Genomic DNA, 14445 nt, shown 5'->3' with positions numbered 1-14445 from the left:
AAAACTAAATAAATATATGACTTTAATAAAAAAAATAATTGTTAAAAATATATTTCTTGTCATTAAATAGTTTTAATAACAAAAAAAATATATCATAATCGTTTAATATTAAAGTTCCCCTTTTAGATATGAAGTTAATGTTATATGTGTTAGTGAGGCAATAAAAAAACATGACGTTTGATTTAAGTAATGTTTTATTATCAAAATAGAGAGATTATCTTGAAAATAGATTATTTAGAAAATTACTGAATATAAATTATTATTATATTTAATAAAATTTAATAAGTATAAATAATTATTGTATTTGATTAAAATGAATAAAAGAATATTAGTAAATTATTTTGCTTAAATACCTTTGAATATAATTATTCTTAAATATTTTTATATTATTTGTTATATTAATTAAAAATAAATTTATTTTTGTCTCAAAAAATTAATAAATAATAATATAATTATAATAAAATCAAAATTACCTTGATAATCTTTTAATACCTAAGGTGGAGGTGATAATTAGATTACCACATATATTACCTATGACGTTAGCATTGATAATTGAATATTATCGTTATATTTTATTATTAATAAACCAAACAAGTTAATATAAGTAATAAACGATATATTACTAAGATAATCTTTAAATCTCTGGAACCAAACGACCCCTAAATATTGTCTTTTAAAAAAAATTTAAAAAAGATATATAAACAGTAGGTACCAATGGGTATAAATAATCTGATTTATCATTATGTAATTGAACATTACTTCAACTATAATTTAAAATCAGTTAATCATATGATAACAATTTCAATTGTTTGTACCCATTAATATTTTCTACCTGAAATATTATTGAACATAAAATATGCAATATTGATTAGAGATGTTACATATAAAAACAAATTTTATTAAGTTATTCATACAAATTGATGTGATAATATATATGATTGGATGATTTTAGAGTAAGAGACAAATTAGTAAAATTTGTTTGTTTATACAATTTGTATTGTATGTATTATATGTTTTTTAGTCGTAAAATTAGGTTTTTTTTTTTAATATATACATTTTTTAATTTTTTAAATAATGCTTGAATGGATAATATTAGATGGGTTTAATTGTTATCATCAAAACATAAATAAATGATGCTGAAAAATTAATATCGTGACAAATTTTCATTGAAAAATTAAAAAAGAATACATTTTTTATTTGCCTCTTTATATTTAGTATTTCAAAGTTAATTTAATTTTCAAGTTAAAATTTCCCAATTTTGTTAAGTTGCCTTTCTATCAAATTTTTCCTCCATTGTTGAATGTCAGATTTCATATTTGGAGATATTTTGGATAATGATAAAAGAAGAAAATATTGATAAAAATTACAAAATATACTGCCAAATTTTGTTATTAATGATTTGTTGGACGAAATTAAATACATATAAGCAAAATAATATAGCAACTTGTATTATACATATAAGGCCAAAGGACATGTTCACATCCAAGCTATAGTAAAAATCTAAAGTCTCATCTTTTAACTTTTAAAAACTTAAATATTTATTTGTGAGTTAATTTTTGTTTAAAATCTTAATTAAGATTAGAGGTAAAACTGTTATTTATTAAAAAAATTCAAAAATAAATTTTTATCACATTTTCCTTCACAGATTTAAAAATCTTGCAATTTCCCCCACTCAAGATTTTAGGTTACCCTCCAACCATTCCCAAGTTGTGACTCCAATTAGGCAATATTTTAGAATTTTATTGAATTCCATATGCACGGTTGGATGTCATACTTGCACGTCTGACATAATTAAAAATTCTAGTTTACCCCTGTTTTATTGAATTTGCATTAAATGGAGATTTTCTTGAGCTTTAATGTTGAATTACAATTTTGCAAAACTTTAAAGACCAAAATGTAATTTGACAATTGGGATAATGATAGTTAAAATTTTACTTTTTAATTTGTATGTATATGTATAGATGTATGTATACATGGCACTCAGTACACGACCAAATGATTTAGTAAAACATGATCCAAAACTATATTCTCCATAAATGAGCAACATGAATCAATCAATATCTTTCTTCTTATCCCAAATTTGTGAGACAGAACTTTTTAATTTTTAATTTATTGCATAGAATAATTACAAAACAAAAAAAAAACTTTACTCAACGCTAACCGCAAAGTAGATGTAAAAAGAAAGAAATCAACCACTCTAAAAGAAACTTACAATAACCTTTGTAATATAAAACTAACTTAAGGGCTGTAATAATGTGAAAACAAATCTACAAAAACTAATTAAATACACTAATAAAAGTTGGTTTAATTTTCACACCATTAATATGTTTTCCAGAAGTTCGAGAGAATTGCAGATTTAGTAGAAATAAAATTGAGAAGATGAAGCCTAGAGGCTGAGTCAAACTTACCCACTTTAATATCCAAGGCACATGTGCGTTCAAAATTGGTCTCTAGACACCATCGACAGTGAATCTGTTACTACAGAACAATTGAATGTCACTTATGAGGCAAAATTTAAGATAACATTAGATATAAGAAATAAGAATTCAAAAATGATATGGGTAGAAAGCAACTAGTCCTGAAAAGATCACTTTAAAATTCTTCTAGCATAAGGCATAACACTGAATGCAGATCAGTCCGTGAGGTGTCTGGAGCAACCCATGGCTTCCAGACAAAATTGAGGCATACAAATACATATACCATGCTCTACCATTACATAAACATACTACAAATATATAAACCAAATAACATAAACCTGTATGTGGTCTAAATCTATAATGTAAATAGGTTTATATATATATATAAAAGATAAAAAAGAATATAACTCGAACAGCTGATATTATCCCAATTAATAATAACACCTATTTACAATTGGCAATGTTATTGGGTTATGTTTCCTAATTGAAATGACACTTTTAGATAATGAATTTTCAAAAGTTAATTTTTCCAAAAAGTAAAAAATTTGTCAGTTCATTTCAAGGCAATTAGGAGGATCGTGAGGTGTGAAGACTTGTTTATTTATTGGAATCCCATCAGAGCAGTTTATACAAATTCTGCAAATAATCACAAGAAAATGATCAAAGTTGGCCAATAATGGCAAAAAACAAAGAATGTTAGAAGCAGTCAAGTCTCTTCATTAATATAATTTTTGGTGGTTTAGCAAAATAACTGTCTAAAAGAACAGTAAAAGTATGCATATTTATTTTGGGTGTATCAATAATTATATATTTAATATATATTATCATATAATTAAGTGACTTTGAATTCAATCAAGATGTTAAGTTACTGTATCTATATGAACCAAATTAAAATTATTAAGGAAATTTTTAAATGTCTACATAGTTTTTGGTCATGTCAGGCCAGCTCGCAAGGCTGAAGTCCAAGCCCGTAGCACGACCTAAACAGTCACGGGTTTGGCACGAGCTACTATAGTTGTAAGTTGTGCTCTCGTAGATCAGAGTAAAAACAGGGGGGCTAAGGTCGGCCAGCCCCCTTGCCACTTTTATGTGAATACTTACGTAACCTAGAAAACCAAAAAGCTTTCATCTATATTCAATCATGAATATGTATTCCTCAATATTCAACTTATTGACGTGGTATCATGTGATTGATAATTTTGAATTAAACATGAAGTAACACTTTATTACATAATAATACATTATTGTTTGTATCTATTTATATATGTCCAAAATTTGTGTAAGTAAGTAAATTTATATGATAACACAAATTGTAATTAAGAGTATATCTAAGTCAAGTCAAACTTAAAAAAGTGTCAACTTGACCTTGACTCTAATTTAAAATGACTAGTTTGAGTTTATTTCATTTGAGTTGATGACCGATATAACACGAATAAATAAAATGAATTTACGAAAAAAAAAAAGAATTGCTAGCATTTTATATCATTCATTTATCAAAAGTCATAAGAATTACTTCTGCATTATTGTTCAATATTTGTTGAAGGAGATTAACAATTTATTGTTTGCGTGAACCACATCACAACTCATTTTGACATTTGTTTTATATCAGACGACTTTTATCAAAATATGAACCCAGATTTACCCCAAAAAAATAATTTTAATTTATTGAAAAAAATATGAGCTCAAATAAAATTTCAAATAATTTATGTTTTTTAATTAGTGTATATAATTTTATTTTATAGAAAATATATACATGAAATGATAATCTATAACACCATTAATTTGGGATCGCAATTCAAAATATTCTTAAGTGTTGGCCGATCAAGCAAAGCAATAACAATGTTTTGATTAGTACTTTACCCATCAGAATTTGCAATGTGAAAAAGTTAATTAACATAAATTCTGATACAATATAATCAAATAACGTTATTTTATTTAATAATAAATAAAATAATATTTATTTTAACAAATACTTGATATGATTTATGTGTTATTTATATCCAAACTAAATAAACTAATTACTAGCCGTGAGTTAGATTGCACTGATCCACCTCGTTGATTATGGATTAGTCAAAACATTTGTTTCTATCTAAGATATAGTGAAATCTTAAAATGATCTTTTCTAACTTTAGAATACTCAATTATCCATCTATAAGCAAAATTTTGTTAAGAAATTCAATTAAAATTATAGGTAAAACTATCATTTAACTAAATAATTTAAAAACATAAAATTCATTACATTTTTTCTCCTGAATTTTAAATTTTAAAAATTAATAACTTCACCCATACCAAAAATTTTCAATCTTTGAAAAGTAGCATTCTCTCCCAGCCCCCCAAAACTTAGGGTTTTCTTCCTCTACTCTCCAACCATCGGCGACAGTACTTTCAACCTTAATCCGCAAAATAAAGTTTGGTCATCTCTCTCTAGGCCACAACATCATCTTAATTCTTTTAGATTCGATGAATCCAGATGATTCATCTAGACGATGAAGGCATTGTTGTCTAGATGTTGCCTTAGTTGGCCAGATAAAGAATCAATTAGTGATTTTTTGTCTACACAACGATATTTAAACAAAAATGGTTTGAATTTTAAAATAATTTTTGTCGATCTGTGGCTAAACAGTAGAGGGAAAGATAAAGTGGGAGAGAGAATGACCGATAAGCAGAGATAACAAATTGTCATTAGAGTAAAAAGAAAAAATTTCTATAAAAAAATTGTTACTTTTTAAACTTTACAAAAAATTTTAAGGAAAAAATTATGAGTTTCTAATTTGAAGGAAAAGAATATGATAAAAATTTAGTTTTTTAAATTCTCTTTATTAAATAATAATTTTACTTCTAATTTTAATTAAAATTTTTAATAAAAATTTTCTAGATAAGTATTTGAATTTGTAAGGATAAAAGTTGGAAAATTTACTGTAGCTTGGGTGGGAGTAAATCTTTGGCCTTATGGATTTGATTGCTGACAATGACTACAGCGAAAATTAAAGCTAGTGGGTGAAACGCGTGGGTCCATGCCAGTCTTATCATTTTGTATCAGTTGACGTGTCAGTCGTAAGATGCACGCACGAACTGATTTCAGCCAGTGGCTTTGACTTGAGCGCCGACAACTGTTAACCAGGATAACTAACTTACGGTGTAACTTAAACGTTAGGGATGATTATAATTAGATTCAGATTAGGGAAATTTTAAAAAATGGACAAAATGCCCCCCCATTAAGCAAAAATACCCAAAATTATTATTTTCAAGCCAAAATGCCCAAAATTACTGTTTCAAAAAAAAAGCCTATGACTTTTTTTGATACCAAAACTACCCTTCCCCTCATATTTATATAACTCTCCTACTTACTATGGTGTTTTAATGTAATTTTAGATAACTATGAGAGATTTTTGGATATTTTACATTATAAAGACATTTTGATATTTATTTATTTATTTCAAACGTTTTCTAAAATGTCAAAATTACCCTTCTCTTCATTTATATAACTCCCCTCACTCATTATGGGGGTTAAAAAATTTTAGATAAATATAGGGGGTTTTTGGATATTTTACATTGTAAAGGCATTTTCATATTTATTTATTTATTTCAAACTTTTTCTAAAATGTCAAAATTACCCTTCCCCTCATCTATATAAACCCTCCTCACTCATTTTATTTACACACACTTCTCATATCACTCAAACACTCACTCTCATTTTCATTTTTTTTCAACATCAATTAGTAGGGATTCGTTCGGACGGAAGAAGTTCGTATTTCTGTATTCGACTCGAAAAAATATTACTCATCAAAAAAAGGTATTTATGTAAATCTTAGTCTAAAATTTAATTTCATTTGTTAAGTTTAATTTTTATGTCATAATATGAGAGTTAAATGCAATGCTTCACAAGTATAGGAGGTTAAATGTAATTTAAGATAAATATGGGGGTTTTTTAGATATTATACATTATAAAGACATTTTCATATTTATTTATTTATTTATTTAATTACTTTTTCTAAAATGTCAAAATTACTCTTCCTCTCATCTATATAAACCTTCCTCATTCCCTTTATTTACACACATTTCTCATATCACTCAAACGCTTACTCTCACTTTCATTTTTTTTCAACATCAATTAGTAGGGATTCGTTCGGACGGAAGAAGTTCGTATTTTTGTGTTCGACTCAAAAAAACACTATTTATCAAAAAAAATGTATTTATGTCAATCTTAGTCTAAAACTTAATTTCATTTGTTAAGTTTAGTTTTTATGTCATAATATGGAGGTTAAATGTAATGCTTCACAAGTATAGAGGGTTAAATGTAATTTAGCATAAATATGGAGTGTTTCCAGATATTTTACATTATAAAGACATTTTCATATTTATTTATTTATTTAATTACTTTTTTTAAAATGTCAAAATTACCCTTCCTCTCATCTATATAAACCCTCCTCACTCCCTTTATTTACACACACTTCTCATATCACTCAAACACTCACTCTCACTTTCATTTTTATTCAACATCAATTAGTAGGGATTCGTTCGGACGGAAGAAGTTCATATTTCTATATTCGACTCGAAAAAACACTATTCATCAAAAAAAGGTATTTATGTCAATCTTAGTCTAAAACTTAATTTCATTTGTTAAGTTTAGTTTTTATGTCATAATATGGAGGTTAAATGTAATGCTTCACAAGTATAGGGGGTTAAAGTAATTTAGGATAAATATGAGGTGTTTTTAGATATTTTACATTATAAAGACATTTTCATATTTATTTATTTATTTATTTATTTACTTTTTCTAAAATGTCAAAATTACCCTTCCTCTCATCTATATAAACCCTCCTCACTCCCTTTATTTACACACACTTCTCATATCACTCAAACACTCACTCTCACTTTCATTTTTATTCAACATCAATTAGTAAGGATTCGTTCGGACGGAAGAAGTTCATATTTCTATATTCGACTCGAAAAAATACTATTTATCAAAAAAAGGTATTTATGTCAATCTTAGTCTAAAACTTAATTTCATTTGTTAAGTTTAGTTTTTATGCTATAATATGGGGGTTAAATAAATGTTTCACAAGTATAGGGGGTTAAATAATTTAGGATAAATATGGGGGTTTTTAGATATTTTACATTATAAAGACATTTTGATATTTATTTATTTATTTATTTAATTATTTTTCTAAAATGTCAAATGAAATGTTTTAAAATTAGAGCGCATTTTCATATTAAACATGGTAGACGCATTATAATTGAAATTATAGGTTTTTTCGAGTTTCACTCCTTTAGGATATATCAATTCACATTTTCCAGTTTTTTGCAGAATTTTTTTATTGTTGTCATACTAGGGTATTTCAACTTTTAAATTTCGAATTTCAGTTCCGTTTTTTTGAATTTCATCCCTTTAGGATATATCAATTCGTATTTTTAAGATTTCTGAAGAATTTTTTGATTGATGTTATTCTAGGGTATTTCAACTTTTAGAATTCAAATTTCAATTCTGTTTTTTTGAATTTCACCGTTTTAGGATATATCAACTTGTATTTTTCAGATTTTCGAAGAATTGTTCGATTATTACCATTCTAGGGTATTTCAATTTTTAGAATTTGAATTTCAGTTCTGTTTTTTTGAATTTTATTGTTTTAAGATATATCCACTAGTATTTTCCAGATTTCTGAAGAAATTTTTTATTATTGACATTTTAAAGCATTTCAAAGTATAGAATTTGAATATCTATTTCAAAGTATAGATATTATAAAAACGTTTTAAATAGAACGTTACAAACAGATAGATGCATTTTGAGGGGTAAAATAACATACGAAGTGTTATATAAATTGTTATATAAATTGTCAAATAATTATAGGGGAATAAATAAATTATTAGAAAAATATTAGGAGTTTTTTTTAATTATTAATAATTGTACGATTGTTTTTCATAGTTATTATTGATTTTTTTATTATAAATGAATAATTATCTTCAAAAACTGGTCATTGCAGGATTCATAATTAAAATGGATGGTTATGCATCAGTTCGTTATCAGGGAGAATGGATTCAAGGTCGCAACAACACAATGAAATATGTTGGAGGAGCCAAACAATTGATTAAAATCCCTTATGGAACAACATTCGAGGGATTTATTGAGCTTTTGACGGAGTCTTGCAGTATTGATCCAATGAAAAACTACATTCAAGTATCAATGAAGCCAAGAAAAATTGAGCTCGACAGCCCCATCCAGATCCAAAATGATGAAGATGTCCAGAGTCTTCTTGATATGTCCCAGTACTTTCAGGAATGTATTCCTGTATTTGTTGCATGTACCCCAATTGAAGGGCAGGAGGATGAAGATGAAAACGAAAGTAGTTGGGTCAAAAAAGAATATGATTTGGAAAAGTTGATTGATTTCAATAATGACCCGTTGTATATTGCAAACTCATGGGCTCATGGAGAAAAAGATATAGTTCCCTATTAGGGTGACTTTGATGGAAATGATATGTCCGACATTCCTTCAGAAGATGTAGAGCCTGAGTATATGACATCAGTTACCGAGGGTATGAATAGTTTACAGCTTGAAGATCCTATTTCAGGTGGTGGAAATTATTCTGGGCCATTTTTTGACAATGTCCCCACTGATCCATTTAGGTGGCTTCCTGATTTTCCTCTACAGCCATCAGCATCATCAAGTAGTTTCAGATCGATCCGAGAGGAGCATGGTGTTAAGATAGGGGATATTTTCCATAATAAAGTCCAATTGAAAGACGTTATGAAGCAATTCGCCTTACTGAAAGGATTTCAATTTGATGTCAAAAAGTCTGACAAGAAACGGTGGGAAATTAAGTGCACGGTCGAAAATTGTAAGTGGTATATACATGCAACCAAGTCCACTGTTGGTGATGTGTGGGGTATCAACTCTATGAATCCTACCCACACATGCTTAGTTGATCAAATCTTGCCACATCACAGACAAGTTGGCGCCCGAGCTTTAGGTCAATTAATGAGATCAAAGTTTGTGATGATTGATCGAATTTATCGGCCTAAAGAAATAATTGTTGATATCGTCGACCAATATAAAATTGATATTTCCTACTCACAGGCTTGGCGGGCAAGAAATTGGGCTATCAATTCATTGAGGGGTTCACCGGAGGAATCTTTTATGCTGTTACCAGATTATTGTTACAATTTACAACATACTAATCCGGGCACCATTACTGCTATTGAAACAGATGATGAGCATCGATTTACAAATTTTTTCATGGCGTTAGGATGTTTCGTTCGTGCGTTTAGTCAATATCTTTGCCCCGTTATTTGCATTGACGCTGCTTTCCTTAAAGGTCGATATCTGAGGCATTTATTTATTGCGATGACTCTTGATGGTAATAATCAAATATACCCTATTGGTTTCGATGTCGGCAAAAAAGAATATCACGACACGTAGTGTTGGTTTCTTATGAGAATTAAAGAATGCATCCCTGACCTCTCTGAGCTTGCAATAATCTTCGATCGACATCATGCTATCTACTCGGCAATGGCTGAAGTCTTTCCAGATGTCCACCATGGATGTTGTTGTCATCACCTTCTGTGTAACATACGGGCAAAGTATAAACGAGACTCAAAGGTATATTGTAAACAAGTAATTAAATTTATAACAGTTTATCATTTTCAAACATTTTGCTTACAATGAGTTTTCATATTTTTTACCATCTTACAGGTCGCCGGGGCATATTGGAAAGCCGCTAAATCATACACAGAGTCTGAATTTGGTTCGATGATGCAATCCATTGACTCAATGAACCCCCAAGCTGGAGCTTATCTACGGGATGTCGGCTTTCACCGTTGGAGTAGAGCGTACTTTCCAGGACTCGATACAACATCATGACCACAAATATTACTGAGTCATTTAATGCCCTTGTCAGACACGCTCGGGGCCTACCTATAACCATGCTTTTGGAGTTTATTCGTGGTACCATGCAACGATGGTTTTACGAGAGGAGAACCCATGCAAGTAAGTATCAAATCGATCTTAATTAAAAGTTATCTCATATACTTTTTTCCACTTTGTTAATCATATTACCAAATGTATTCTTAATATTTTTTCCGAATTACAGGTGAATCTCATAACTTCCTCACCCTTTGGGCAAAAGAGAAGATCAACAATCGCCTTTCAAAGTCTGCAAGTCTGGAGGTTCGACCGATTACACCTACTCGGTATCAGGTTGTTGGATTTAGTGGATTCATGGGTATTGTGGACTTTGGTGACATGTCTTGCACGTGTAGAAAGTTTCAGCTTTCACGTATTTCATGCAAGCATGCCATTGCCGTTGCACGACATATGAGACTCACGAATGTGCACGTCTGGGTTCATCCATTCTTTCGCACCGACATTTACCGTGCAATATATCAAGAACCGATCAATCCTCTTGGAAATCAATCTGATTGGTTACACTCACCGGAGGAGAGAGTTATATTGCCCCCTGTCCTTGATAGTCGTCGTGCAGGTTGTCCATCAAACAGAAATCGACGTCCATCGCAAGGAGAAATAGTTACACCAAGGATTTGTAGTCGTTGCCATGAACTGGGCACACACGAACCCACTGTAAATCCCCAACACCGGTCCCGAGCTCTGCCCCGCAGCATTCATCTACAAAAGACAAAGGAACGAGATCTTGACATGCTTATACTTAATTTTGTTTGTTATATTATTCTTCATTGTGGAACTGATATGTAACCGATGTACTTTTATTATTGTTTCAAACGTGTAATTGTATTGTCATTTGATGTAATAAATTTAGTGTTTCTTATGAGTTATTTCAGTATTACTAGATTTCCTCTATTTGTTTTAAGTTTTTACATGTTTGAGTAATCATACGTTTTTATTGTTTTTTCATGTCAAGATGATTAAAAAAATGAAATCAAATACGAAACATATCCATATATAACCACAGATAAAGTATATCATACACATAGAGGTAGACGACTAGACAATAAATATATACATATAAACATAGGAAGAACGATAAATATACATCTATGTGCTACTCGATACAGTGAAAGTACAACTGCGCCACTAATCGTCGACACATAGAGGTAGACGACTCCCGGGGGAAAACGTAGCTCCGTGACAACGCCAAACACTCAAAAAATCGTAACATAAACACGCCACAGTCACCGGATAGCGAGCTTGACAGCGTCAACATCGTCATCACCCCATGGCCTCGACAAGAAAACAGACTCAATGTCGTGATACTGCACCTTCGAACAACCGCAAAAGTACGTAGATCTGATCCTATGTCCGGAGGAGCGAGGAATATATGAAGAAACATCAGTCCGACAGCTAAATGAAAGCCCTGTCACCAACACAAACTCGAACGGGCTAAACCTCACATCGACCCCGCTAATCCTAAACCAAAACTCGTCTCTGGCAAAGGGTGGATGTAACTGTCGTAGTAGAAATGCATGAACTAATATCCCGCAGAATTTGGTTTCGGGTAAACGAAGGAAGGACCCGAAACATGTCCTCTCAAATAGTCGCAGCTGACGCGGGATCAATATAGCAGAAATCTGAGATAATGCAGTACGCTGTGCACGAGATATCGTATCTGCTTGGAAGTGTCTGGACTCGTCGGGCATGCGTAGCTCGCTATCAACTCGTCTTCTTTTGCGAGAAATATCCTGTAACAATCACGTAAAAATTGTTAGACATTCATAAAAATAAATATGTAAACAAATATATTAGTGAAAAAAATATAAAAAGATGAGAAATATCAAATAATCAAAATGAAAATGACAAAACTTAAGAAATAAGAACTGAAATTCGAGTTCTATACGTTCAACTTTCGTAGAATGTTAACAATCAAAAATTCGATCGAAAATAACAAAATATGAATTAAGTTATCCTGAAATGACGAAAAATAGAAAAAACGAAACTGAAATTCAAATTTTATAGGTTGAAATACCTTAAAGTGACGATAATCAGGAAATTGTTCGAAAATTTTGAAAATACGAATCGATATATCCTAAAATGGTGAAATTTGAAAAAAAGGAACTGAAATTCAAATTCTATACAATGAAATACCTTAAAGTGACGATAATCGAAAAATGGTTCGAAAATCTTGAAAATACGAATCGATATATCCTAAAATGATGAAATTGGAAAAAACGGAACTGAAATTTGAATTCTATATGTTGAAATACCTTAAAGTGACGATAATCAGAAAATGATTCGAAAATCTTGAAAATACGAATCGATATATCCTAAAATGGTGAAATTCGAAAAAACGAAACTGAAATTTGAATTCTATACAATGAAATACCTTAAAGTGACGATAATCAGAAAATATTTCGAAAATCTTGAAAATACGAATCGATATATCCTAAAATGATGAAATTCGAAAAAACGGAACTGAAATTCGAATTCTAAATGTTGAAATACCTTAAAGTGACGAAATCAGAAAATGATTCGAAAATCTTGAAAATACGAATCGATATATCCTAAAATGGTGAAATTCAAAAAAACGGAACTGAAATTCGAATTCTACACGTTGAAATACCTTAAAGTGACGATAATCGGAAAATATTTCGGAAATCTTAAAAATACGAATCGATATATCCTAAAATGGTGAAATTGAAAAAAACGGAACTGAAATTCGAATTCTAAATGTTGAAATACCTTAAAGTGACGATAATCAAAAAATGATTCGGAAATCTTGAAAATACGAATCGATATATCCTAAAATGGTGAAATTCAAAAAAACGGAACTGAAATTCGAATTCTATACGTTGAAATAACTTAAAGTGACGATACTCGAAAAATAGTTTGAAGATTTTGAAAATACGAATCGATATATCCTAAAATGGTGAAATTTGAAAAAACGGAACTGAAATTCGAATTATAGACAATGAAATACCTTAAAGTGACAATACTTGAAAAATCATTTGGAAATCTTGAAAATACGAATCGATATATCCTAAAATAGTGAAATTCAGAAAAACGGAACTGAAATTCGAATTCTATACATTGAAATACCTAAAAGTGACGATATTTGAAAAATCTTTCGGAGATCTTGAAAATACGAATTGATATACCCTAAAATGGTGAAATTTGAAAAAACGGAATTGAATTTCGAATTCTATACATTGAAATACCTTAAAGTGACGATACTCAGAAAATCGTTCGGAGATCTTGAAAATATGAATCGATATATCCTAAAATGGTGAAATTCAGAAAAACGGAACTGAAATTCGAATTCTATACATTAAAATACCTTAAAGTGACGATACTCAAAAAATCGTTCAAAAATCTTGAAAATACGAATCGATATATCCTAAAATGGTGAAATTCAGGAAAACAGAATTGTAATTCGAATTATATACGTTGAAATACCTTAAAGTGACAATACTCAGAAAATCGTTCGGAGATCTTGAAAATACGAATCGATTTACCCTAAAATGGTGAAATTCAAAAAAACGGAATTAAAATTCGAATTCTATACGTTGAAATACCTTAAAGTGACGATACTCAGAAAATCGTTTGAAGATCTTGAAAATACGAATCGATATATCCTAAAATGGTGAAATTTGAAAAAACGGAACTAAAATTCGAATTATACACGTTGAAATAGATTAAAGTGATGATACTCAGAAAATCGTTCAGAAATCTTGAAAATACGAATCGATATATCCTAAAATGGTGAAATTTGAAAAAACGGAACTAAAATTCGAATTATACACGTTGAAATACCTAAAAGTGACGATATTCGGAAAATCGTTCGGAGATCTTGAAAATATGAATCGATATACCCTAAAATGGTGAAATTCGAAAAAACGGAACTGAATTTCGAATTCTATACGTTGAAATACCTTAAAGTGACGATACTCAGAAAATGGTTCGAAAATCTTGAAAATACGAATCGATATATCCTAAAATGGTGAAATTCGAAAAAACGAAACTGAAATTCGAATTCTATACGTTGAAATACCTAAAAGTGATGATACTCGGGAAATCGTTCGGAGATCGTGAAAATACGAATCGATATATCCTAAAATGGTG

At 29.8% G+C, this 14445-nt stretch overlaps 1 protein-coding gene across 1 annotated transcript in view; it reads right to left on the bottom strand.

The window, feature by feature from the left end:
* Positions 1-12026, bottom strand: part of LOC123195679 (proline-rich protein 36-like) — a 33205-nt gene extending 21179 nt beyond the window's left edge. Inside the window, exon 1 of the mRNA XM_044609495.1 lies at positions 11936-12026. Coding sequence (XP_044465430.1) covers positions 11936-12026 — 91 coding nt within the window. The remainder of the gene's footprint in view (positions 1-11935) is intronic.
* Positions 12027-14445: the final 2419 nt, after the last annotated feature.

Source organism: Mangifera indica, chromosome 14, assembly GCF_011075055.1.
Source record: "Mangifera indica cultivar Alphonso chromosome 14, CATAS_Mindica_2.1, whole genome shotgun sequence".
NCBI lineage: Eukaryota > Viridiplantae > Streptophyta > Magnoliopsida > Sapindales > Anacardiaceae > Mangifera > Mangifera indica.
The sequence above is the reverse complement of the archived record's forward strand: the minus strand, read 5'-3'. Positions and strand labels throughout refer to the sequence as shown.